Source organism: Athene cunicularia (genome assembly GCF_003259725.1).
Source record: "Athene cunicularia isolate RWA chromosome 1 unlocalized genomic scaffold, athCun1 chr1_part1, whole genome shotgun sequence".
Lineage (NCBI taxonomy): Eukaryota > Metazoa > Chordata > Aves > Strigiformes > Strigidae > Athene > Athene cunicularia.
The window spans coordinates 121,383,402-121,411,320 of record NW_020799091.1 but is presented as its reverse complement, the minus strand read 5'-3'; the positions used below and the strand labels follow the sequence as shown (position 1 = coordinate 121,411,320).

The 27,919-nt window shown below is 45.3% G+C and overlaps 2 protein-coding genes across 2 annotated transcripts; both read right to left on the bottom strand.

Annotated features, from left to right (window-relative positions):
* Positions 1 to 3,398: 3,398 nt before the first annotated feature.
* Positions 3,399 to 6,583, bottom strand: LOC113483085 (apovitellenin-1). The gene is made up of 4 exons (XM_026854338.1): positions 6,571 to 6,583; positions 5,021 to 5,119; positions 4,469 to 4,628; positions 3,399 to 3,821 (listed from the first exon to the last, which is right to left on the bottom strand). The coding sequence occupies exons 2-4, from the start codon at positions 5,079 to 5,081 to the stop codon at positions 3,722 to 3,724; spliced, it is 321 nt and encodes a 106-aa protein (XP_026710139.1). The 5' UTR covers positions 5,082 to 5,119; positions 6,571 to 6,583; the 3' UTR covers positions 3,399 to 3,721.
* A 1,844-nt stretch (positions 6,584 to 8,427) lies between these two features.
* ILDR1 (immunoglobulin like domain containing receptor 1) lies at positions 8,428 to 25,061 on the bottom strand (the record flags this gene model as incomplete). Its single annotated transcript, XM_026847032.1, has 7 exons — positions 8,428 to 12,615; positions 13,810 to 14,618; positions 16,368 to 16,499; positions 21,418 to 21,564; positions 21,723 to 21,842; positions 22,544 to 22,693; positions 24,869 to 25,061. Coding segments are annotated over 7 exons (1,593 nt in total), but the record flags the coding sequence as incomplete, so codon positions are not given.
* Between the last annotated feature and the right edge of the window lie 2,858 nt (positions 25,062 to 27,919).

The window sequence follows — 27,919 nt, the reverse complement described above, 5'->3', positions numbered from 1 at the left end:
AGAAGTGGTGAGGCAGCTGGAGATGGAAGAACTTGCTCCTCTGCATGGGAACACTGATTTCATTCTGATTGCACATGGTACCAAGCAGCTGTTGAGACACAAAAACTGCACAGTGAGATTTTTTTTATTCCAGGCAAATGATAAGTGCAAGTTTATATTGATAGCTCATCTGACTGATAATTATAAAACCAAAACAAAGCACTGAAATAACCAACCCCAAAACATAGGCAACTAATTTCTGTGAATTTGAGCAATTTGATAGCCTACCAAATTGCTCCAACAGGACAACAGCTACATGTTCAGGGCTGTACTGAAGCAAACTGTTCTCAGTAGAAAAGATCCTGGAAGATTAAATTCAGACTGGGGCAGTAGGAAGCTTTGGAGAATCAAGCACTGCTAGAGGTAAGTCCTTCTGATCATGGAGAAAGAAAGTGGACACACACATTTTCAGTACCCAGCACTTCAGGCTGGAGAAAGAGCCTTTCTCTTAGCTTAGGGCATTCTTCTCCCACCCCCATAGCTGCCCAAGCAATAGGAGTATTGAAGCTCAAAAATGGCAAAGCCTGCTCTCCTGAGATCGCCAAATACTGTTGTAAAATGTGGAGAATAAGTTAAAGGCATGGAACTGTGTACCTGGGGTCAGGGCAGTTCTCTCACCAGTGCTAGTGGAGGTTGGCACAAAAATACCAGATGAAGTATAACCTTCATCTGTTAGTTAGGCTTTTGCCAGTTATTTGAGTAATTTCCATAGTCAAACCCAAGTGGGGAGTGGGAGGGAAGGGATAGCCTTGAGGAAATACATTCAGGTTTTAGAGCAACAGCTGCTGATTCTTTTATTTCCTTCAATCTTTACTGCCTCACCCTTGTCCCTGTCATCCCCCCATCTCTCCCTTTGCTCTCTTGCACACTTCCATGGGAAGGGCCAAACACTGACATCCCCAATTCCTCCTTGGGCTTCTCCGCTTTTCCTGCTTCCCCTACTCAATTGTTGATTACCTGATAAGCTAGAAATAGAGTCAGGGGGCAGCAAGAGCTGGGATATTCCAAGAGGGAGGGCAAGCCAGGAGCCAGCAGAGACCACAGCACAGGTCGTGTCACAGTCCCACTGTACCCAAGCAGAGACAAGGTATCATAGTATCATAGAACCACAGAATGGTTTGGGTTGGAATGGCCCTTAAAGATCATCTAGTTGCAATCCCCCTGCCATGGGCAGGGACACCTTCCACTAGCCCAGGTCGCCCAAAGCCCCATCCAACCTGGCCTTGAACACTGCCAGGGAGGGGGCAGCCACAGCTTCTCTGGGCAATGTGCCAGCGTCTCACCACCTGCACAGAAAAGACTTTTTTCCTTATATCTAATCTAAAGCTCCCTTCTGTCAGTTTAAAACTGTTATTCTCATCCTATCCCTACACCCCTGATCGAGTCCCTCCCCACCTTTCCTGTAGCCCCTTTTAAGTCCTGGGAGGCTGCTATAAGGTCTCCCCACAACCTTCTCCAGCTGACCCCCCCCAACTCTCTCAGCCTGTTCTCACAAGGGTGGGCCTCCAGCCCCCCAAGCATCTTCGTGGCCTCCTCTGGACACTCTCAAGCAGGTCTGTGTCCTTCTTGTGTTGGGGGCCCCAGAGCTGGACCCAGCACTGCAGGGGGGGGGGTCCCTCATGAGAGTGGAGCAGAGGGGGAGAATCCCCTCCCTCGCCCTGCTGCCCACACTGCTCTGGGTGCAGCCCAGCACACGGGTGGTTTCTGGTCTGTGAGCACACATTGGTGGCTCATGGTGAGTTTCCATCCACTGATACCCCCAGGCCCTTCTCCTCAGGGCTGCTCTCAATCCACTCATCCCCCAGCCCGTATTTGTGCTTGGGATTGCCCCGACCCATGGGCAGGACCTTGCCCTTGGCCCTGTTGAACTCCGTGATGCCACATCCCTTCCCTCCAGCGTGTCCCCGCACCACACAGCTCGGTGTTGTCGGCAAACTGCTGAGGGTGCCTCGATCCCACTGTCCATGTCCCCAGCAGAGATGTTAAACAGCGCCGGTCCCAACACCCACCCCTGAGGAACAGCACTCCTCACCGCTCAACACTGGGACATACTGCTGTTGATAGAAACTCTTGGAGTGTGATCATCCAGCCAATTCCTTCTCCATGGAGTGGTCCACCTGTCAAATCCATGTCTCTCCAATTTAGAGATAAGGATGTCATGGGGGACAGTGTCAAATGCTTTGCACAAGTCATCCAGTGCAAAGTCACAGTAACTATGACAGGGTCTATCAGCCATGCCAGGGAGCCCACACAGGACAGCAGGAGGCAGACCTGGAGGCAATGCTACAGCACAGGTCCAAGGTCCATCCAGGAAACACAGCCAAGGATAGATTGAGACTACATACAATGTAGGTCCAGCATCCACACAAGGAAACCCACCAGTAAACCAAGAGAGCAGGGAGCAGCCACAGGTCTAGGTGTCCAGAGCCTGAGCTTAGTTGTGGCTCCTGGGTCCACTGGGTGTGTGGATGAGGGCCCCAGGTGAGGGCCATTACAGATAGTTAAGGGTAATTCTGAAGCAGAATGAAGGTTTAGGTTTAAGACCCCAATGAGGGGAAATTAAATGGATATGCACCTTAAAAGACAGTAGTGTTGCTTTTCAGTTATTAGGCAAATCTCCTTTTGCCACCTGTAGGAGCTCCTAAGCAGTAGCTCTGCCCATGTGCACATGACTCAGGCTAGCAGGGCTTTTGTTTAGCCTCTGCCACAGTCTCCCGTTGTGATTTCAATCAAATTGCCTACTTGTTTCTGCTTGCTTAATGATAAAGTAGATGGATTTTTTTATCCAATGTGGGCATCTTTGATGAGGCAGTTACACAGGGCTGACAACGACCTCCCAGGTTTTCACAGACAGTCCTGTGCATAGATGCCCCTCTCATAAGCTGGTCACCCTCCATCTTGAAGATAGTGAGAAATTTTCCCCTTGTTTCTCCTTTTGAAAGGCTATTCTGTAGCCTCACTGGTTGGCTGATGAAACACACTTTCAAAGTCCTCAGATTGATGGGCAGTTCAGTTTACTGGCACTTGTTTTCCCAAGTGATCTGAAATCTTCAGACACTTGATGTAGGTGCACCTGCTTGCTTCTTACCTAACCAAGGAGCACAATCAGTAGGACTTAAATTTCATGGCCTTTCCTAATGTGAGGTTACGGTTGCCATGTTGTGGCTACCCTGAAAGGGGCTTTGGTAGTGCCCCCTCCACCCAAGAAAAACCTGAGCTTAGTTAGAAGTGCCTGAACGGTCAGGGTTGGTTGGCATTCCCTGCAACAACTTCCTGCAAATCACAGCTACGTTCTCAGCAGAATGGGATGCTGAGGTGAGTATGATTTTGTAACAGTCAATACAAACAAGAAACTTGAGGAATTGTAACAACCAACATTTTTTTATTAGAGGGGTGGTGTCCAAGCCATTCAGGAGGAATCAATTTTCAGGATTTGGCTACAGAAGAGCTCTACAATCTCATTGTCTTCCCCGTGCCCAGCTGCGGGGTTTTTTTCGGGGGAGACTTCCGCAGATACTTTCCATCCTTTGGTCTTTGAAGCTGGGTTCCCTCTAGTGGCATTAAGAGGAGCATCGATTCTGTCTTATTGACTGATCTTGGTCCGTAGTAGGGGCAGGGGGAAAAAGGACACTGCAGGGTGTTACCAGCTCACATCAGGAAACGTTGACTTGTCTTCATTTGGCTAGTAGCCTAGGACTTTTGTGTACCACAGGTTCTTTATTTTTTCCATCAGCTGTTCAGCCAGTATACTGAGTTTAGTTGTTTCTCTGATGAGGAAGTTCCTGCAGGAGACGACAGTGTGTGTGGTAAGATACACAAATATGTGAGGGTAATTCTGTCTGCTGTAGTTATCACACTGCCTGTCACTGAGGGTGCAAAGCTCCTCAGCAGTCCTGAAGGGATTTTCCTCAGAGACAGGAATAGGCAGTACGTGTTTGCCATGAGTTACGTGAAATTGTACCTCTAGGGTCATCGTGCTTTTCCTTTTGGGAGGAAATTCATTCTGCTTCTTTGAGGAATATGTATTCACAGCTAGAGCCAGTTCTGTGATTTGCATCGGGTGACAGCAGTGTTTCCCAGCACCTTCAGTACTCAGCTCCTCACAGACAGCACTGCAGCACCCTTCCAGGCAGGCTGATCCCCCAACAGCTGGAGGCCCCCTCCCTCCCCAGCCACATAAAAAGAGCAATACCTGCTATTCCCACAGGCACTGTCGTGTTCAGTGTGCATCCCTGGGAAGACCTTGCACTTCCACGTGAAACCATATTGTCCCACCCCGCTTCTATTGTCGTCACATCAGGCTTTGGTTGCTGATTTATTTCCCATTGGATCTCCCCATATAGCCACTGGATTAATCTTTTTTCCTGCTCCTCCCTCTCCCTTTTCACCCATGGCTCTTGCAGTGTTAGCACAGAGGATCTTTCCATACCTGGTCACAACAACTACTGGAGTCTGGGCAGCATCCGCCAAGAAATGACCGACTTTAGGAGACACCTTGTTCACAGTTTCATAGATGTAAGCTGCAATTGCATCGGGGATGACCAACCAGTCACGACGGTCTCTCTCAAAAATGGACTTTGAGTGCACTTCTGAGAAAGAGGAGGCAAAAAACCATGAGGCTTCTCCAGTCACTTGTGTCTCTGATATCTTCCCCCTGGCACAGTGGGAAGAGACTTGTGATTCTGAGATTCAGAGCCTCCCCCAGAATTTGCTTGAGCAGCACCCGGTAGCACCTTATCACTCATTCTGGGGCATCTAGGTCATAGGCCTTACAAGGCAGCAGGCACAGACAATACCCATGCCAAGCCCCTACCAACTTGTTTCATGCTGCCAAGCACTATGTGTATATGTATATATAGTCTTGAACTGTGTTATTTGGCTTCACTCCTATTTTATGGATGAGTTAGACTACCCTAAGGCAAGTGAGAACCCGTAGAGCTGAGCCCTGTCTCAGGCAGCCAGAAAGGCTTTTCAGACTTACCGGGGAGAGTGGTGCTAAGGAGCAGAATCAGAGCTATCAGCAGTGCCCTGGATTGCAGCATGGTTTGCAGCACCAGTTCCACTCTCTACACCAAGAGACCTGCTGGAATCACCATACAATGTTTTGTTTGTTTTCAGAGAAATAAAACATGTCCGTTAAACACTGGAATTTTGCAACAAACCTAACTAATAAATGAAGAGTACAGGAAAGATCACAGTGCATTTCCTCTGAAGTGAGGAAAAAACAGTGGAAAAATGAAGGTGTCCTTTTATTTGTATAATCACAAATTATACAAATGAATGATAGCTTTCAGAGCTCCAAGAAATATGAGACAATTAAACATACTTCTTTTATACGAGAGATAAATTTCCTTGTTTCAGCACATGATCAAACCACTAAAACTGGTAGAGGTCAGAATAGGTTCCCTCTACATGTACTTACAATTGAATAATTCATAATGTGGGATTTTTTGTTTAATTTTTTCTTTTTGGTAAATTGCTCTAAAGAACATTGTGCCAGTGAGGTCATTACATACAATGATCATCTTAGTGACCCAGTGATCTGAGTATTTTTTCTTGCTCTAGTTGAGGAAAGATCCAACTACCCAGCTAGGTTCTCTTGTCTTTTCCACACTGAGATTAACAAAGCAGATAGCAGCCCAGACAGAACAAGTTCTCAAAAGGGAGTAAGTGCAAACTTTAGTTTCATCCCACCTTCTTTGTTTTGTCTATTAAAAAAGCCAGAATTGGAGGAATATTTGAAAATTTGGTACTTCGTACATTGAAAAGATGACTTTACATCTAAACAAGCTTTTCAAACATGCTGCATTTAAAAAGGTGTTTAGAAGTTAAAACTGATTTATGCCCCGAATTAGAGGGCTGCATCACTCATGGCAACCATGAACAAAACATCGCAATGTTAAGAATCACAATGGCAAAAAAGACTGCAAGTCTGTTACCCGTGAATGCTTTGCTAAATCTTGTGCTAGACAGCTGCAAGTCAATGCTCCTTCTTATCCCATGGTAAAGAAATTTCTATTAGTTTTTATTTCCTTCTGTGCACAGATTATCTCCAAAAGCTACCACTCCATTCACTAGAGATTTGCTGACCAGCAGCAGTTGTTCTGTTACCACTCTTCCTTGATTTTTAATCCTAGAGCCAGTTTCTCCCTCTCTAGACAAAAGGTATAAATTTGCTTCCCAAGAGCATGAAGAGGTGATCTTACTCACTTTAGAACATGTAGGGGTGAAGGCAGCTGGGGAAAAGTTATGTATCTTCCAACACTGAAACTCTGCAATTCCTACTATGGGCTTGACTCCTATGAATGTCTTATGGAGCATCCACCACTTAGCCTCCATCCAGGTCACCTCAAGCACTCCCACCCTCCTCCATTTCAGCAATATTCCAGGCTATAGAGTGAGAGAAGGGCTCACACTTTGGCTTGTAATAAGAAATGGGGCAAAACAGAAGACCACCTCCACTCACTTCTTTATGTCCTAGATATACCAGTCATTAAGTCCATACCACCCAGAGCAGAGTTCAGCTCTTACCTGTCCTGCTTTCTCTCTCTTTCTCAGGCCGAAGATGAGGTAGATGCTCATCTGAGACACCGGCATTTATGTAGAGCTAATATAGTGATAGCAAGGGGTCAAAGGTCCTGCTTTGAATCCCCATTTGCTCTTTTGCAAGCACATGCAGCTCAGTGGGACAGGCAAGAAGCTGTGGAGGACTCTGGACCTGTTATTGAGATTTGGTAATGGAGGGTCAGTCTGACCTGAGCCTAAGAGACGTGGAAGGCAGCTCCTGGGTCACTGAGTCCCTCACTTTTGCAGGCAACCATGTCATAGGGGCCCCTTTCATAAGTTGACCAAATTCCACATTAACAATAGCTAGAGCTGGGCTGAATTTTGCTCCCACTGTTCCTGTGGGAAGGCCTGTGCTGTAACCTCTCTGCTCTGACAGTTGGAACTTGTGGCTATTATGCCCATTGGTATTTTATCCTCCATTTCCAACAAATGCATTAACCAAATGGTGCACAGGGATAAGGGTGCACCCCTCTCACATTTCTTCTTTCCCCAGAAAGACTATGCCTGTCATTTTGCACAGGCTGACAAGATAAGCATACGTCCAAGACAGCTGTCAAAACTTACTCAGAGGAAACATCCAGTTCTGGGGCCCCCAGCCAAAGAAAGACATGGACCTGTTAAAGCGGGCCCAGAGGGCCGTGAAAAATGATCAGAGGGCTGGATCACCTTTCCCATGAAGAAAGCCTGAAAGAACTGGGATTCTTCAGCCTGGAGAGGAGAATGCTCCAGCTCGACGTTATTGCAGCCTTTCAATACATAAAGGGGGCTTATAAGAAAGCCAAAGACTGTTTACCAAGGCCTGCAGTGACAGAACAAGGGGAAATAGTTTTAAACTGAAAGAGGGTAGATTTGGATCAGATATAAGGAAGAATTCTTTACCATGAGACACTGGTTGCCCAGAGAAGCTGTGGACACCCTATCATTGGAAGTGTTCAAGGCCAGGTTGGACAGGGCTTTGCACAACCTGATCTAGTGAAAGATGTCCCTGGCCAAGGCAGATCATCTTTAAAGGTCCCTTCCAACCCAACCCATTCTATGATTCTGTGGTAACTTCTCCCCAGGGTCCCTGGGGACATCATCACAGTCAGGTGTCTGCATTGCTGCTGTAGGGCATGTTTTCCCACAGCTCAAATTCCAAAATCCTGTTGGGTCCTCAGTCAAGCTAACCATCTGTATTTGTCACATGCAATCACTGAGCAGTAGGGGGAAGAGATAGAAAGGCTGCAACACTGAGCAACAAAGGTCATTAGCTAAGGGGAATGGGGAGGACAAGAGGCATAAATGAGGCCTACTGTGTGAGACCCAACAGACCTTCATTCTTAGGTCAGCCACTTACTTATTAGGTGACTGTCACATGTGGAAAATGTGAAAAGCTCAATCAGTATCTTCATTTATCAACCAGATAAAAATTTCTAGAAGACTTTTCTTCTCATGGAGCTCAAAGTACTTCAGAACCAAACAGTAAGCGTTCTCATTTTACAGACGTGGTAGCCAAGTCAGCAATTGCTACAGTGGGTCACATCATTAAAAAGGGCTGCCAATGGTTTTCCAGACATTTTCCCACTCTTTTGTTTTTATTAAAATTATCTTCTTTCTTAGAAAAACAATGAAAAAAGTCTCACAAAGTAAGAAAAAAAAAATCCCCTGTGCAAGCAAACCATTTTGCATTTTTAACCAAAAAAATAACAACAAAAAACTCTTATTTACTAACATATAACAAGATTAAGTCCAGAAGTAAGAACAGAGGATATTCAGTTCCATTTCTGGTGCAAACACTAAAAAGAAATTTATGGTCTAGGAAGAACACACAAGAGCAACTGGTTGAAAGTTCTCTTACATTTTAATATATATTTAAATGACAGTCATTAAAAGGAATCTCCACATTTACTATCTGCTTTTACAGCTGTAATAATATTCAGAAGACCAGCACAAGGCACATTATAGGCATTAAACTTAGCAGAAATAGCAACAAGCAGTCATTACTTGGGGGGGGTTAATTTAGTATAACCTCAAGTATTATCTCTCTCATGTCAAGCCAACAGATGGAAGGCTCTAACCATATTAAGTGGGTGTTTTAAGCTGTTGTGCTGCTGGAGGTAGTAACACAGAGGGGATGTAGCTACCCTATGTAGTAATATGTATCACTGAAGAGCTTTGCATTGTGGTTGTTATCACACAAGGTAACTTCCCCCCCTCCGAAGTTAGCCTAACTTTTAGCTTGTGCTATCATGAATACAATCCCAGAGATAGCAACTGGGCATTTCAGCACTTTGTACTGCCAAACAGGCACTTGCCAAGACCAGATCAATGATTGCACAAGAAGCAGCTGTTGCCCTCCATTCCTGGAACAGCATTCCAGAATGGCAGGGTGCTCTGCAAATAAGCAAGAAAGCCAGATATTGCAAGTCCTTTCTTAATCAAAGAAAATTTACATGAATATTTTAATCTCTCTTATGAATCTGGTCTGAGGTAGAAAGCAGCTGACAGGAGCCGCACAGACATCCTTATCTGCCCCATGTGGCATGGTCACTTACTCATTACATTATTATTTTAAATTAGGGTAACTCCAGTGGTTATCAAGGCACTTTATCCGAGACAGAAAATTCATTATTGGGGGTATATTCCTTCAACTGCATGACAGGAAGAACAGAAGTCTAGAATGGTAATAAGTCCCATATGTGAAATATATTAATCTTTTTTTAATCACAAATGACATATGAATATCGGCTCTTTTGAATGGCTGAAAAATTAAGCATGAATAAATTGCAACATAGAAAGAATGAGGCTAGGCTATTTCCTACTGTTACTTCTTTCAGTGTGCAGTATTTGAGCTGCTCCATGCTCCCTTTTAAAAAAAATCAAAGACTCTGTAATCATACTGGAAAAAAGAGTCCACATAGTATTGTGCAGTGCTGTCACAATGGCTTTCATTTATAGTCAATTAAAAATAGAAATAAGCATTCAAAGCAGAGCCTATTCTCACTTTTCTGTCTGCTTGCACTTGTAAAGTATACATATATAGATTTCCTTTGTCATTATTTCACAGTCCACCAACTAGTGTTTTATGAACCTCAGTTGTCTGTGGACCAGTAAACTTGCTGCCATTTCTGCTTCCCTGCTGGATAACCTAATCTACTTCTGTCACAGTTTAAAAAGTTATAGAATTAAGACTGAGATAAAATCAATTTCCCCTGAAGAGTTTTGTTTAATGTTTCTACAAATATGAACAAAGTGACTGAAGAAGAGCACAAGTATGATAAAGATAAAGCTCTTCAGGCTTCACACAGCACAAATTGTATTCACAAAATCTACAATTAGTTGCCCTTGCTCAGTTATGGGGACTAGAGGAACAAGTAAAGATGGAGGGCTACTTCATAGGATTTAGATTAAAAAGTGTAACCTCTGCAGTTAGTGTGCTCATACCACAGCAGCAAGCTTCAACAGCTGGAGGCATCTGGGTTTTCTTGCTGTGTGAGGGGGTTCTTGCTCTTGAGAAAACTTGCTGGACACATGTTGGCTTATACACACTTGAACGTGAAGGAAAGTGAACTCTCTCCTGTGCTACCATCTTGGGATCTCACCTGTAGCTTCAAACAGTCTCTACTCTTGATGGAGAAAGGGGCAGCCCTTCCCTGAAGCCTGGATATTTGGGCTGAGATGGCAGGAAGAAGTTGTCCTGATTGATGTATGGACCTATTGGAAGCATAAGGAGTCAGATTCCAAGCCAGCAATTCAGCTTCCAAGGATAGAATCTGCTACCCAGGGCCCTGGGTATCTGCTAAAAGTTGCCACAGGGCAATGCAAAAGTCAAAAGAGGATGCCAGGTTTGGAAGAAGGAGCCCCGTATTTATTTTCTGTCATTGCAGTCACCCTAAACTCCTCTTAACTAATAAAAATACTAGCCTATCATAGAAGATGAGGTGTATGAAATCCTCAGAATGTCATTAAATAAGACTAAAAATGATTCACAGCCACTGGCTGAGAACCAGAATCAAGGGTGATACTGGCTTTGCAAGTTCTACCCACTTACTGCAAGTTCTACACACACTTAATTCCCTATGTTTCAGATGTAACTCACGGGTCAGTTCACAATATTCACAGTTTGGGTCTAATTCAGACAAGAACTATGCTTAATCCAGCCTTCCTTTCTGAATTCACACTTTGGAGTTAGTCTTTTAGCTCTTTTTTTGTGCTAGCTGTCAACTGCTAGCAAACAGCTCTTCTGTCTTCAAAAGTAGGCCTCCAATTCTGGAGCAAAGTCATTCAGAGAAGCTAGTGGGTCCTCCTGCTTCATCTCCATACACAGGAATTGGAAATCAGCACTGTCAGCCAAGAAACTGTAGGAAAATGAACTCTGTGGTAGCCTTCGGTCAACCAGTGACTGCATCGGATATCCAACTAGGAGCATTTGCTCCAAGTGTGATGTTTCCCATCGTTGTCCAAAGAAAAGAAAAAAAAGGGAGGTGGGCAAAGTGAAAGCCTCTCCAAGTCAGTCTTGCAAGGGAAAGCGTAGACACAGCAGTAATTAGGACATTAAAGAACAAATAGTAGCAAGTGTCCCATGCGGCACTGGCTGGGAAATAAACTGGGCAATAGAGTCATTGATACTGGCCAGACTCTAGTGCCTCTAGGTTACAAAATAATTCACAAGATGCTCTGAAAGCTCCCTGACAACAAGAATCCAAGAAGGGCCTTTGGCAAGCCAGTTTCTCATGGAAGCAGCCAGCATCCAGAGAACCTCTCTTTTCCCAGCACATTTTAAATGAAAACAGTGGATGAATCACATCAAGGATAAAACGCAAGTTCTTCTTTGCAACGGGTCTCAGAGCATAGAGAAATTATGTGTTCTAGCTGCAAGGTGAGAGATGAGAAAACCCTGCAATATAGATCAGATGTGCTACATATGCACGTCAGGTTAAAAATCAAGGACAACAGTAAAAATGGTGACTGTAAGATTTCTTCAGAGCCCTTTATCCCATCCCATGATGCATGGCACAGAATGCAAAGGGAGAATATAAAATGCATGGAAAAGAGTACACAGCTTAGGAAAGCTATATCCACCAAAGCCATGCTTCCTAGAGTTGAAGGAAATTCTGGTCCGTGGTGTGAGGGGCAGTAATCATACCTTTCTCAGTCTCTGGAGGAGTGGCCAAACCTTGGGAAATTTAGACCTTTAAGTTTACAAATTCTAGTCTGGGTTAAAGGCTAGTACAAGTAACTTTTAAGGCACTAAGGTCTAACTTTGAAGTAGTGTAGGTTGTTTCAGTCAGTATTGGGTAGAGAAGCTGGCAGTTTGCAGATGTGCTAGTGAGCCCTTATTAAGGCAGTCAAACGTCCTTCCAACATTGTGACCCTTCTGTTTGGGAGAGAGGCTTAGTGGGGACAAAGGGAAGCAACTGCCCCAACTATGCTGAGCAGCCAGGCAGAAGCAGGAAACATTACACACTCTGAAGCACAACAGAGGGCTTTAGAAAGGAGATGCTGTGCCTCCCTCCACCAAACTCCCAGGGGACAGGGTCAGATGACCTCCAGAGGTCTCTTCCAACCTAAATTATTCTACTGTTCTATGACTTTACAACTCTGATGTCTGGAATCCTTCTCCAGTAACTGGTGTGCAAAGGAGTAATATTCTATGGACTGGGCGCCTTGCAGTGCCAGGGCACCTAACAAAGACATCTGGTTATCTCTCTTTAAAGATTAGGAATATACCATTTACTGAAAAAATCTGCTGTTTCCAATAGAACGTGTTCAACAGACCACAGCCTGTTGCAAACCTAAGTTTCCAAATCACAGTAAGGAAAAAAAAATGGGTTCTGTATTGCTTTCATGGGCACTAGACATAGATTCTTCAGAGTTGTAAGTCTAAGGGGAAGCTGCTTCCTCTGTTTTTTTCCTGGTTGTCTGTTCAATCAAAAGCAGCTGTCCCAACCTATACAGTAGAAAAGCTAAGAGAGTCCAGTACTGGCATTAAATGACTATGCTTCTTGCACTGTAGGAACTTCCTCTGTCCTGCAAGAGAAAATAAAAGACTCAGGAACATGGAAAGATGAATGGAAATCATATGACTTCCTACCTGCTCTAAGCACCATAACAAAACTATTCATACATATGACACACATCCCAGATGGGACTAGAACTGCATTTTCTTCCAAAACTTGGAAAGGAAAATGGTGATGTGCACAATACAGCCCTTTGAGAGGACTCCCTACCCTGGTAAAATTCTGCGTATCTGTGATACAGGACACTTAACATTTTTTTAAATTGTTTAAAAAGAGCCCTTCATTTTTTAAGGGGGAATACACTAATTTGCAAACTAGAAATTGGATATGAAGCTTTTCACACTTAGGTTGCTACCTGAAATCTAGTCCTAGTGTAACCTGACAAGATGAGCTGTGAACAAGAGCTGTTCACTGCCCATATAATGCATGTCCAGTTCTCAGGAGTCCCAACAAGCAAGTCATCCTCTTCCACCTGGCCTGGAAGATCACACATTTCACAGAATCATTCAGATTGGAAAAGACCCTTGGGATCATCGAGTCCAACCCTCAGCCCTACTGTACAAGTTCTCCCCTATCCCACATCCCCCAACAGCTCATCTAAACAACCCTTAAACACACCCTGGGATGGGGACTCCACCACTACAGCCAGCCAAGATCTTAAAGCTTATTTCACATAGCTTTAGCCATCTCACCTGGATGCTTTCCCATATGAACCATCTTAAAAATATTACCAAGATACTATAAAAATTAAAAGTTGGAGATCGATAATAGGAGAATCATGCACATGTTAAAAGAAATCAGAAGTAAACCAACAGCAGAGAGGGTTGCAGAGGGATACTCAGTACTGCTGCCTACTCTGGAAGTGCTTTTTCCCCAGGCAGGACCAGCAGGACAGCCATTCTAAGACCAACACATCCCTAGAGTCCCAAATGCCCTCGGTGGGGACAGGAGTGAGAAGGTGTGACATGTCACCCAGTGTGGGACGTGATAGGGGACCTTCTTTACTGGACTGCTCACTTTTCCCCTGAACACACTAGAGCCAGGCAACCCATGTCTAAAGGCAGGGACCTCAGCAGCCTCTTCCGTTTGGAGTTGCCCTCCGTTTGGAAGACAACAAACTGCAGAAAGCAACAAACCTTCACTCTCACTCCCCAAAACCCACCTCTTCCCTTAGATGGGAAAGCAAAAAAGGCAGTTGACTCACCGAGCGTGGCCCTGCGCTGCCTTTGTGCTTCTTGTCCTGACCTGGGGTGATTTCTAATGAGCGATAACTGGGGGGTTTATCTTCTGGCCATTCCCGAGAGCGGTGCTGCCGCCTGCGGTTTGTCGCTGGGAGATGGACTGGCTCTTCTGAGGAGCTCCATGACCCCCGGCGAGAAGGGGGAGAGTAGCTGTGCCGCCGCTGACCTGAGTTATTGCTCCTTCTAGTGTGGTGCTGGTATTCTCGCCTCCCTGCGGGCTCCTGTCTCCAGCCATGGTGGTGGCTGGAGCGTTCCTTGGCCTCCTCTGGGTAGAAACTGCAGCTGCTGCTGCTGCTCTTGGCCCTCTCCACCTGGCGTGGGGGTGACACATCCCGTCTGGAGTGCTGGGGCCTGCCATTGTAGCAACCTGTCCTCTGCCTCTGAGGATGATACTCTTGCTGCCTGTCCCAGGGCTCCCGATTGTAGCTGGACTGAGAATCCCCACTGGAAGGCAAGGGCCACCTCCGGTTTTGCCTCCTGTCCTCTGCTGCAGAGTCCCAGGCTCTTGGGTTGCGGGCAGCTCTCTGTGGCCGTGAGGAGTTGCTGCTCCCATGGATGGAGGAGATGTGATCAGCGAGAGGAGGTGGCATGATCTCGGAGCCCAAGGAGGACAGCAAGCTGGGCTGCTCGGCCTGCCGCTGCTGGGAGGGTGGCCGGAGCTGGGACATGTTCATGTTTTGGATTTCAGACTCCAGATAATCCAAAACACCCTTGTTAGGGGAAAACTGAGCTTGTGGCTGCATCAGTGGAAGACTGTTCTGCAGAGACACGTCTAAGGATAAAAACACAGGAGAATGCAGCAAGTCAAGAAGGAACAATAAAGAGAGGGCCCTCTGCACTAGTGGTTCTGGCTGAGCCCCTTCTGAGTCTCCTCCTGCTGCTCCTCACTGCAAGAGCTGGGCAAGCCTCAAGCACCATAACCAGCACATCCAGACCACACAAGATAAGGTGCAAAGAGTAGTAACTAATAAATTGCAGCATGATCTGTGTTTTGGGCAGCACAGAGAGGTAAGAAATCAAAGCCATCCAGCACACCTGGAAATATAGTTTCTATATTTAGAGAGGAACATTTTTTTCCTACAGCATAGATACAAAATTTTATTAAAAAAAATATCAGAAAAAGCTCGTAGTGTTTCCTCTTGTATCTCATTGAAGAAATATGAATCAATACTACAAAAGAAAAATACATTTTTCTATACATGCACACATACACACACATGTATGTATAGACGTAAGTAGAGAATTGAGAAGTTTCTTCACTAGGACACTGGTCCAACTCTGGAACAGTTACCCAGAGAAGTCATGGAACCTCCATCCTTGTAGGTTTCCAAGAATCATCTGGACAAAGCTACAGCTAATGTGACTGAGGTTGGTGCCAGTCCTGCTTTGAGCCAGAGGTAGAACTAGATGACCTTAGAGGTCCCTTCTACCCAACATCTCTAAAAAGCTGACCTAAACCAAACTTAAGGGAAACTTAAGCACAGGAGGTTTAAGGACTGAAAACACAAGCTAAGAAACTGCTTGAGGAACTTATTGCCCATTTTCTGCCAGCATGCACATGGATTTCTTTGAGAAAACTCCATGTATTTTGTCTTAAATTGTGGTGGCTCAGTCACCAGATCTTCCTAAGGAAAACTGGTAACTGTAGAATTAACTAGTGAGCTGGAAAAGTATATACTCAAACATCTTGAATCTAGCATTTAAGATGTTTGCAAACTATTTCTTCAAACAACAGTTAAGACTCATCAGACACAGAGTAAACTTGTGTCTGCTGTATAGTGATCAAAAGCTAATTTCAGATAAAAACTATCTTCTATTTATTTGAGAAGTCATGATGTCAAATTCCCCTATTTTCCTTGGGCGATTAAATAATATTACTGGTAATAAGTTATTTTATTACTTATTTCTCTAGGACTTCAGAGACTCCATCTTCCCTCCTCCATTAAAGTTACAAATAAATATCACTAATATAAGAGATTTTGGGGCAGAACAACTGAAAAATCCTTCCCAGTTCATTAAAGAGTCCTTCGGTTTTTGCTGCACGCAGGCTAGATCTATTGCACAGAAGGCAGTTTACCCTTAATCATTTGAAGACTAGACATTTGATAAGAACTCAAACAAATTGCACCTCACTTGTCATGTCAGTTTTGGCTATAAGGAGTTGACCGTGACCAGCACAGCAGAACAAAGAGACAGTACCCTCTCTACCACATGAGATAAGCTGGATATATTTACCCTGCAGTCACTGGGGTGTAGCACAGATATACTTTAGTTAGCATTAAACTACTAAACCCAGCACTGAGCCTAGCAGGACACTTAAGATGGATAGGCTGTATTTATCCACCCAGGCAAGTCTGTAGTAGCTGGAGATGTAGCAGAGCTGTCATGCTAGGACATGCAATCATGCTAGGAACACCTTTCTCTCTTGTAGTAGAGAGGCTAAAGCCTCACTGATGAACCTCCTGAGAAGTTACCTGTTTCTCATCCTGATTTCCCTCTGAAATGATGCCCGTGGTCTCACCTTGTTGCAGTAGAGGGTTCAGCTGGTAAGAGGAAAGTTGTGAGTTCCTATCGCCACCTCCATAGAACATGTTGGGTGCCATCCAAGGTGCAAACGCCTGAGCCTGCTTCATGAACCGATGCCGTTCCAGTACTGTAAAAGAAGATGACGAAAGCTTACAGTAGCTACCCAGAGAGCACAGCTTGCAGACCACACACCACTTTGCTTGATAGACTGTAGCCTTTGGATGTGATCAGACACATGAAAATTCACAGAATGAAAAACTCTCTCCGCCCTGGAATTTCCAGAGCCCTGGAAATTCCGATATGAAGTTGTACAACTTCAAAAAGATACAACAGAAGAAAAGGGTTACAGCCTGACATTTCAGCTACAGTTCCAGTAACTGGGAACAAATGGCACTGTGATTAAGTCCACAGCACGTAACTAAATGCAAGACTTCCACCTGCCCTGTCATTATGAGTACAGTTGCAGAAAGGTGGGAAATAATGTTTCATAGAGCAAGACATACCACACTGTTTTCTCTCTTAAAACTCTTTCAGCTCATCATTGGTCCTTTTGGCTTTGATTTACAGCTAAATGAGATCTCTTTTTGCCACTTTCATGTAGGCTCTGTCCAGATCATATTTTCCACACCGTACTCCATCATTTCCTCTCTGTTCCACAAATAGGACACTTAGAGATGCACTGTCCAGCTTCTCCCTTTCTAGTCCTCCAACCACTCTTGTTGTCTCTCTCTGTAGTTTACCTCAGCATGACTGCTAAAATTAAATCCCTTAGGACAGTGTGGTCAAACTGGTGAACAAACTAAATCTCCTGTTCTCAAGAGCAATGTCCATTGTGCCAAAAGAGCAAACTCAGTGGAAAAACTCCCTCATTTTTTCCATCACTGTTAACTCCAGACCCCTACTCATGGGGTCAGGCTCCAATTTCACTTCAATTTTTTCAGCTCTTCCATCTCACCTCTACACAGACAACCTCACCATCCCTGTCTTCAAAAACATTGCTGCTGCCTTTTTGGGAATACTTAAAAACATCTTACAGAAACTTACTCCTTCTACCACAGACAATCAGAACTTCAGTTTACGAGCAAGTAAATTCTGCAGGCTCCAGACCTTACAAAGCCTGACTCTGCATGGTTTGTCTGTCATTACTGGGTGAAGCTTTTCTGCAACATCTAAGGCCTTTGCAAAATTTCTCTCATATGGCTTCTCAGGAGTTTCAGAAGTGGCAGACTTTTATTGCAGCCTCTTCTCTGGTAAGGCATGAACAGAACATTCCTGGCTATACACATCAGGAGACAGATAAGAACGTAATTGCCTTTGAGACTTTTACCCCCCTGATAAATCTGGCTGAAGTTGGCTGATGAAATTAAAAGCTATTGGAGAGAAAGAGATAGGGGATAGACAGACAAGTTAACTGCATAAGCCTTGCTTCTTTAAGAAACCAGGCTACAGCTAAGCTCCAATTAATTCTGTCTCCTGGGTTCATCTGCAGCAGGCAGCATTTAGACTGCATGCTCTTTGGGACTGAGCTCTCCATTTCACTCCAGTTATTAAACGTGTCCTCCTCTAGCTGTTTCACTGAATTTATAGAGTACCACTTCCATCAAAACATGGATTGACCATGCCTCTCAACACACCCTTCCCTTTCCCCACAATTTATATGGCTCCATTTTGTTCTCTACTCCAAACTCCCTCCCACTCCACAGCCTGGCTCCAACCAGAGGGAAATACAAAGCTGGAAACCTCAGGGTTTTTAATCATAATACTCTGACTTTTCTACTCTGACTTTTCTTCAGAGCTGTGTGGCCTGAGATAGCAGCTTTCAAGCCTTTTATGTCAAATTTGTCTCTTCTCCCCCCCCCCAAGGGATTTTCCTCCAGTTTAGGTTTCAAACGTAGAGGAAGAGAGAAAGAGGAAAAGAAAAAGGATCAAAAGAAAGGAAAGGCCTTATCTCTTCACAGAATCATCTAGGTTGGAAAGGACCCTAGAGATCATCTAGTCCAACCATTCGCCTAGCACAGTTCCCACGTACAGCACATCCTTAAGCTCTAAATCGACGCTACTCTTAACACCTCCAGGGATGGGGACTCCACCGCCTCCCTGGGCAGCCCATTCCAACGCCTAACAACCCATTCTGTAAAGAAATACTTCCAAATATCTAGTCCCTGGAGCAACTTGAGGCCATTACCTCTTGTCCTGTTGCTTTCTACTAGGCTAAAGAGCCTCAAATCCAGCTCTCTGCAGCTTCCTTTCAGGGAGCTGTAGAGGGTGATAAGGTCTCCCTTCAGCGTCCTCTTCTCCAGACTAAACAATCCCATTTCCCTCAGTCACTCCTCATAGGACATGTGTTCCAGACCCCTGACCAGCTCCATTGCCCTTCTCTGGACATGTTCGAGCAAATGTCCTTTTTGTAGTGAGGGGCCCAAAACTGAACACAGTAATCAAGGTGCGGCCTCACCAGTGCCAAGTACAGGGGCAAGATCACTTCCCTGTCCCCGCTGGCAACATAATCCTGATACAAGCCAGGATGCCATTGGCCTTCTTGATCACCTGAACACACTGCTGGCTCATCAACACCCCCAGGTCCCTCTCTGACTTGCAGCTCTCCAGCCACTCCTCCCATTCTTCCAGTTATCACCTTGATAAGATAGAACATGCTGAATGTGCATCCCTAGGTTTTGACCACAGTCTTTGCCTGAGGAGTGAAAGGCCCAGCAGCTGTGGGCATACTTACTTAGGGTTCCTCTCCTTAGGGTATAAACAGTAACTAGGACCAAAGTCACCCTGTTATTGTAATTCTCTGATCTCTCCCTACAGCTAAACAAATGCAGAATTACCCTTGGACTTCCTTCATCCCCTCTTCCTTCCCCAGATACTTTGCCTTCCAGTTTGAACCCGATATATAGTCTGGTTCCCCAGCTGCAAAATGGAAGTAAAGTTACATATCTCTCTTTAAAGTGAACATATTTACCTGAGGAAGGTCAGATTCACCCTAATTCCAAAACTCAGACCTGCTGTAAAGCTTTGGCAGAATGTTGTGTTGTTCCCTTCACATACTGAGAAAGGTTGTTCCTTGCCTTTGACAGATTCTACAGCTGCTGGGCCAGTTATCCAATTATAAAAAAAAAATATTTTCCAACCTAGTCATACCCAGGTGTAAGTATATCCTATTTTGCACCAATTCATTAGTGGAAGAAGTCCACAGTAGAAAAGGAACTAATGGCAACAGAAGGAGGTCATATGTATATTTACCCTGGTGAGCTTTTCTCAGAGTTTTCCATAGAGAACGTAATTGGCTTGCTCCTGGAGCATGTTTCTGTACACCAATTCTGAATTACTCAAACAATGCACTTCTTTTATTATTACTCGGTTCAAAATCATGTTAGTTAATGACCTGCCTTCAAACACCTAGAATTACTTTGCCTCAATGACTGTTCAGCAGATCTAGGCTACCCTCTAGTGGCCAACAATTGGGCAGAAATCACTGGTACCCAGCTTGCTCCGTAACTCCTAAGGTTTAGTTGAGGATTTCTGCCTTCTCTTCAGCTGTATGGAACTGTTAATTCCTCAGGACTGTTTTTAAAGATGCCCTTTGTATCTATCTCCTTGTGGTTTTTAAGGCCTCCAGTTCAGCTGGAGTGCACAAAAGTAAGTCAGAGGCAGGATGAAGTGAAGAGAAGCTGTGCTACAGGAGGGGAGCAGGCACAAAGATCCCCTGCAAAGTGGGTAAAGAGAGCAGGCAGCTGGGATGGAAATCACAGCCACAGAATTCAGCAGCCAGTCAAGGAAGCTGGACTTGTCTGTACCTACTCTCGTGACCAGGGAGAGGTTTTGGAAACCCCACAAGAATCCCTAACAGTCCTCAACAGGAGGCAGGAAAGACAGCAGCAGTCTGGTGTGTGCTATCATCTTCTACAGCACAGAAAAACAAAAAAGAGCTCACACATATTCTGAATCCCTATTTTGAAACGAACTAGGAAGTCTGGAGGTGTCAGTCTTCCATCTCCATCACCTCTTTCTCCCTTCATGGAAACTAACATTTCTGCCAAATTTCTATAGCCTCCTCCACACCACGCATTTTACTTGACAGTCTGTAAAGCCCCCAGAAAGTGTTTTGTTTTTAGAAGCAAGAGGGATGCTCTGTTCGCTCTTTGCAGGGGCTAAGCAAATTAAGTTTAAATCTAAAACTCTCACAGCTTACTAACACCTAAGGTATACCAAATAGCTCTTTTGCAAGGGAAACTAGAAACACAGCTCCTTGTTCATAAATCCTCTCCTTGTAGCATCTGGGGAAGAAACTGGTGATTTCAGTGATAAGTAGATGTATTTGTTGTACTTTGTTCCTGTCAGAGTGTGTAAACTGCCTTGTGTTGCCACTAACTTTCAGTTACAGGAAGACAGAGGTTATATGACCTTAGCAGCCAAAATTCAAACAATGGCCTTATATTATGAGAACAGAGCCTGGCTGCAAAATCTTTATTACTGCTAAAACCAGCACACAACAAAGTTTCTCTTGACCCTGAAAAACCTCAGAATACATTTGGATGGTTGGCCACCAAGAGAGATAATCTTTCTCCTTTCTTTCTTCTCACTTCCCTCCACAAAGAAAAACAAAAGCTTTTTATTGTGGAAGAAGCAGTTCTGAAAATAACTTGAAGATAGAAAGTTCCAATTTTTACATAATTACCTGTCAGAACAACACACTTGAAGGTTAAGCCAGTTTGGAGAGTAGTACCAAGGCATTTGCTTGCCTTCCTCACATGCACAGGCATATGAACCACAAGACAGGGAATGAGAGAAGCTGGTATCAAGGTGTGAGTGAGGAGGTACTTCTGAAAGTAGGACACAGAGGAGCAAGATGGGCTCCACATATCTTAGCTCGCCTCCTCTAAACTCAGATAAGCTGGTCAGAGGTCACACTGGCCAAAGAAACATCTCAGTCTGTAGGGATGCTGAATTGGAGGGAGAAAGCAGAGCTCAGCAAGCTCCCAGTCAAGCTTTTGTCTTGACAGAAGCCACGAATAGATGCACATTTGCTTTAATCTCACCTTCCTCGTTGCAGCAGCACCGGGTGGGGCAGCAGACACATGGGATGTGGCAGCAGCAATACTGGGGGCAGCACTGGCACCAGCATACTCCAATCAGCAGAAGGAGGAGGAGGCTACCGAGAACGATGAGGAGTACTGTGAGCCAGTCTATGGGAAAAACAGAGAGAGAAAGAGGATCCTGATGTACCTGGGCATAGTAAGTTACTGAGTACCTCTCCACTGCTGGAGACATCTTGGGGGGGGTGGAGAGGGAAGAGAACAAGAGGAGACATCTGCCACCCAGGCAACAAACCACAGGCACTTACGGAGAACAATCAGCTTAACTTCTTTGTCCGCGTCACCTGAGGTATCTCCTGGTGCTTCCACAGTGCAGTAGTACACGCCATGGTCCCACCACATGACCTCACTGATGACAAGGTCTGCTCCTGTAGACAGATACTACTTTCAGGCCCCACTCTAAGTGGGCTCTCGGCCTGCAGGTGACATGTGGTACTGCATCTCCCCTCCTCCCAAGCTATCCCCTTCAAACAATCCTATTTGACTCCACTGACAGGTCCTGTAAACGGCATTAACCACCAGTCCCTTTTTTGTGTGTGTTGCTGGAAGGTGATGCTTCTTAGAAGTGGGACTAGTTCTGTGTGGAGTGAAATAACCAGCATGCTGCTGGGTGATGGATGTTAACAGATACCAGCTGCTGCCAATTGCAAACCTGACTGGTTTTGGAACACAGATCACTGTCCCGGTTAGGCCAGCCATCCCAACAACTCTTCTGGCAGGAGCAACAGCTATTGCTCCAGGGACAGCAGGGAGCATATAATACACCTGGACAATTATGCAGTATTTCTTAGAAGAACAAACTGTTCTCTAGCCTCTGGGCTCCTCAGTTTCCTCTATGCTCTTCAGCAAAAGGCTCAGGCATCCTCAGCTCAGCCTTAGCTTGTAGCACCTCCAACACCCTCAGGCCAGCTGGGGACAGGGCTCTTCACAGCCCTTACTCCATTGCCAACTCACAGAAGATGTACACTACAGAAGACATTAGCCATGTTTATGCTTCTCTTCACTTAGTAGGCCCAGATATTTGATAGTTACTGAGTTCACTGCCTTCCTGGGAGGTCAGATCACTCACGGTTCTGAATGGTGATCTTTCGTTGCTGGTAGTCGATACCCAGCACAGGCTCCTTCTGCCCAGACTTCTGGATGACAATGCGCACCCTTCGCTGGCTGTCATTGCAGTCGTCAGATGGGTCCTGGCCAAGAGCTAAACCAGCCTGGTATGCTACAAACACATATCATCAAATAAGATGCCAAAATTTATTTCAAAGAACCAATTTCTATCCCCTCGTGAGCAGCAGAGAAACTCTTGAATGCCTGTGTGCATTTGCTTTGGTTTAATAATAGAAAGCATGGCTTCAAACCAGCAAGGACAAGTTGCTTTGGAGTACTCAAAAGCAAACAGGGGTAGAGCCACAGGAATGGCAGAGATTTTGGGAATGCAGGAGCTGCACAGGAGATGCCTCACAACTGAAAGAACGACAGTAGAAAGAAGCTAATGCTGTTAGCCTGGAGGGCAGCTTCCAGTATGAAGATAAACTGCGAGGAAAAAAGGTCCTAAAACTCCCAGGACTGCTGAAACTAAACCAAAAGTGTTTATTTACCAAATCTCCAGGCATACATGAACAGCTGTAGGGATTGTCTCCCTTTCCCTCCTGTATCCCATTAGATGTCATGGAGCTTATAAAGACAGAGAAGAATCCATCATCCTATTCCAGATAAGGATTATGTGTAGAGACACCAGACCGAACTAAGGGAGGACTAGAGACAATTTTCTGTGCAATACTCTTATGACAGACTCACACTGAATTGCCAGGTATTTGGGATTTGAGATTTGGGGAGACAACTGACACAGTCAGCATTGTCTGTAAAGGGCTTGCAGTGAGGAGAGCAGAGGACTAAGCCTGTCAGAGGCTTCTCCACCACTGTATCTACAATGGATCATGAACAGAAGACCCAACTAAGCAACTACTGTGACCACGCTTTTTGTCCCTGTTGGGGACTATTAGCTTGAGCCTGGGCTCAAAGCACTCACGTTATGCTGAGATCAGCAGAGCCAGGGACCCACCTGCTTGTGGACTAGGCTGTAGAGCACTTGGTAACATGCCTACCCAACCCATCCAGACTGCATAAAGGAGAGTTTGGGCACTAACACCATAGAAGCCCAGGTTCCCCACTCTGAGCTCAGTCTTAAGTGTGTAATTAAGCTAAGGTTGGCCAGCTTAACTGGCCATACTGCAGGGTTTATACAGAACGGGAATAGAAATAGAAGTTAGGAATAGAAATAGGAAAGGAATAGAAATAGCTCAGTTGGAAGGGAAGTACATCTAGATCACTTTAGAACTGAGCAAAAGTTAAAGCATATTATCAAGAGCATTGTACAAATGCCTCCTAAATACTGACAGACTTGGGGCATCAACAGCCTCTCTAGGGAGCTGTTCCAGTGTTTGACCACCCTCTCTGTAGAGAAATGCTGCGTAATGTCCAGTCTAAACCTCCCCTGACACAGCTTTAAACCATTCCCACATATCCCATTGCTGGATACCAGGGAGAAGCACTCAGCACCTCCCTCTCCACTTCTCATCCCCAGGAAGCTGTAGAGAGCATGAGGATGTCCCTCAGCCTCCTTTTTTTCAAACTAGACAAGCCCAAAGTCCTTAGTCACTCCTCAGAGGACATGCCTGCCAGCCCTTTCACCAGCTTTCTTGCCTTCCTCTGGAAGCATTCAAGGACCTTCACACCCTTCTTAAATTGTGGGGTCCAGAACTGCACCCAGCACTCAAGCTGAGCCTGCACGAATACTAAATATAGTGGGATCATCACCTCTTTTGACCAGCTGGTTATACTGTGATTGATGCACCCCAGGATGCAGTTTTCATGCGATCTTAAACACTCCTGAATGAAGGCTGCACATGACAGAATGTCTGCACATGAAGTGTGCAGAATGTTACTACTTAGAAGTCCTTCTGCCCTCCAAAATGCACATGGTTCTTCTGCTTCCTAAAATCAATAACAAACTAGCTCTAACCATGGGGTCCCCCATGTAATCATAAAGTCCACTTGTCGCAGGGTCCTTGCTTTCAAACATGCTGAACCTTAAGATGAGGCTGCCAAGATTGACATGTGTCAAACATGGCTGAGCTTCTCTGCCTTCTGAGTTGATGACAAGGACAAATGAGGTGCCTTGGCTGGGATTTCTACAACATCATATCATAAAGCCTTGACACTGCAAAGGAAATCACAGACATGACCTATTTTTTCTTGGAGCACAGGGAAATACCACCACCTGACCTGGTTTGTGGGGAGGAAGAGGTCAAAAGCCTGTATTACACAGTAAGTCTACCTTCCTCTTCCTTTCCATTAGAAGAGGGATTCCTTGGAGGACACTCTTGACACTTACAGGCTGAGTAGTAGTCAAAGATGGGGTCCTTGCAGAAGGATTTGAAGCGCCAGGTCACCACCACGTCCTGCAGCTGAGCTGAGGTGCTGTAGTCACACTTGAGGACAACAGTGGCAAATAAGGTGGTGTAACGCTCAAGATCCTGCACTGTCACCAGGAGGGAGAGGCAACCTACAAGCAAGAACACAGAAGGCAGTCAGCCCGCAGGAAAAGACCTCACTTTACAACTTTCACTCAGCCCCAGACCAACACTGAAGAACACCTTGCTCCACCTCATCCAGAACCTGCACCTAAGGACCTCACCAGCCCCTCTGGTGAAGCCATACAAAGCTACAAACCCTGGTGAGTCCCATCTTTCCCTGACAGAAGGCAGCTTGAGCCAGCTGCGCTGTCCTGCTTTATAGACTAAATTATTTTCTCTAAAGCAACCATTTGTAGCCATTATATAGCACATCACTGTTCTTCTGCCTGGGGAAAACTGTCCCTCCAAGCTGAGGGAGATAATTCATTGGGCCCAGAAGCATAGATGGTGGAACTGCCTTCATCTGTCATGCTGAAAGTTCTGCAGCACCATCCATTCATATAAACACCAAATTAATTTTATCAAGGTCTTGCTTGGTCATCAGAATGTCATCTAGTGGTGACCAGGATTAAGACAATACAACTTTTGAGCTGTAGCATCATAGTTAATCTGTTTGTTGCCACTTCAGAACAGCACACATCCATCACCCCTTTTTTCCTTTTTAATGAAGTTCTTGTTATGTATGTTTAGAACTCAATTGTAACAACCTTCACAACACTTTCTATCCAAGCAGCTGCACCCATTGAGGAAGGTTTTACAAAGTTTCTCATAAACCATGATTTATTTTAGCTACACTCCAGAGACATCTGTATCTTATTTAAACTTTGATAATACAGTAAGTTGTGCTTGTCATTAACAATAGTGAAGTTATCACCAGTTGCCTTCGATAAGGGAATACAAACAGTGCGGAGCAAGTGTGGGATGCCCTTTCTGGAATACAGCCTGGAGAACAGGGCAGGGGCTGCAGTGCTGTGCCAGTTGCTTCTTAACCAGGGAGCACAACAGCAGGAAAGGAAAGAAGGAAAGAGGGAGGGAGGCTTGGAAGGTACCAACTGAAAGGGTCTGCATGAGCCAACACTCAATTTTTATTGCATATTCAAAGACTTCCCCTCTACTCCATGTTTTCAAGACAAAAGCAAGGGAACGAGGGACTACGTAGGAACGTCTAGATCACAACTTCAAGCGCCGTTCTTTCAGTGTCCTCTTTAGGTTGCACCTCCACAGTATGTTCCAGGCAAATACGAATTCACCCAGTTTCCCTCCCAGTGAAAAACATGCTGCAGAAGTGCAACACCACTTCAACAAGTAATTCTGCTGTAGGATATTCTCAAAGCAGTACTTGCTGAGTTTCTAGTTTGAAACGGACTCCAGGTCAGCCAACTCAAAATGGAGGCAGAGTGACTCATTTGCCTTAAAAATACCACACAGACACAGAGAGAAGCACGGTAAACTCTGAGTCTGAGGCTTTTTTGAAAAATAAAATATACACACATGCACTTAAACACAGAAATACCAGCAGCTGTGCAAACCTCTAGCAAAACCAAGGATCTCTAGTTTTTACAATGTTGTAGCAAAGCAAAGTCGGGACTGGTGACAGGTAGTTACAGTTGCTCTTATTTAAGAGCATTGTACTTCAACACATCTTATCTCGGCTTTCATTGTAAAACAGCTGACCCACAGGATCTTACTGCAGGAAATCACAAGAAACCAACCCCAAATCCAAATTCTCAAGATTGGCAAAACCTTGATCTCATTGTCAATCAAATGAATTCTTGCACAAATTCTGACCTGCTAAGGCTTGTGGAAACAGATCAGATTTTCCATGTGTTTCCTACAGCAGCATCTCTCCAGTAAGAATAAAATACTCAAAATCACTATGTGCTTTTCACTTACAGAAACCAAGCTCTTTGTGAAAGGGTTCCTTTCTCATTACTTCTGTTCTGAGAAAGAGTCAGAGTTGATAGAGAAGTTCCTTATTTTCTAAAGAGTAGGTTAAAAACCTACTGTTTCCATTGGAGGACTGTCAGATGTCTCTGCACATCCGATGTTTCATACTGACCTCCTCCAAGAAAAGCTGTGAAATTAAGGCTGGTTCCTGAACTCGGCCTGCATTAGTCCACTGCATGCTGCCATCCTTCTTATCCTGGTTGGAAAAAACAAATCTGGACACTACCAATCTAAGGCCTACAGCTTTGTGTTGAAGACACTAACCTTCAGAGGCAGTGAAACCAAGTTTTAGCTAGAACATCACATAGGAACACAGCTGCCAAGCAAGACCATCAACAAGCATACCTCTATTTTTTTTGCTTTTTTAAAAGCTAATTCTCTGGAAAACTAAACAAAATTGAACTGTAGCATTTAAAACTACATCATCGACGAAGACCCAAGCATCCAAGAAGCAAAATGATCGTGAGATTTCCTACAGGAGATCAGAGGATGTCGGGCAACCTGCAGAGCTTGGCAGGGAGGGTTCTGCTGGCGGAAGGTCGCCCGCGGGCACGGAGGTGAGCTCCCCTTTTTCCATACAAGTAGGTCTCTAGCAAGTGCGGCTCCCCGAAGAGGCCGGCTGTGGCCTCAAAGGCTGGGGTGGGCGCTTGTGGCAAACCGAAGGGCAACTCCCCTCCGTGTCTGTAGCCCCTGCTTGGGTCCAAGCCAAACTAGTCGCCCACGACCGATACTGGAGGCTGCCAGGAAGCGGGCGGCCACTTCCTCCTAGGAGAGCAGCTACTCGCACCTCTGGGTATCGAAACTCCTGCAGCCCCGTTCTCCCGCCCGGCCGGGGAGGACACCAAGGTGTTGGGGGGTGGGAACGGCGCTCGTCTGGCCTAGGCCAAGCTTTTATCTCCTGGCCGCGAGGCCGCTGCCGCTCCCCCCGCGCAAAACCCGGGGGGTTCCCAGGGGGCGGGGAGGTAGCTCCGAGGGGAGAGAGAGGGGAGGCCGGGACCCCGCTGCCGTCGCCCCACTCACCG

What these genes read in the sequence shown, in the direction of transcription:
- LOC113483085 (XM_026854338.1), bottom strand. Translation starts at nt 5,081, where the DNA reads ATGCTGCAATCCAGGGCACTGCTGATAGCTCTGATTCTGCTCCTTAGC. An exon ending in CCTTAGCACCACTCTCCCCG is followed by an intron (nt 4,629 to 5,020) that starts GTAAGTCTGAAA and finishes CCTCTTTCTCAG; the next exon opens with AAGTGCACTCAAAGTCCATT. An exon ending in CCAGTAGTTGTTGTGACCAG is followed by an intron (nt 3,822 to 4,468) that starts GTATGGAAAGAT and finishes CGTCTCCTGCAG; the next exon opens with GAACTTCCTCATCAGAGAAA.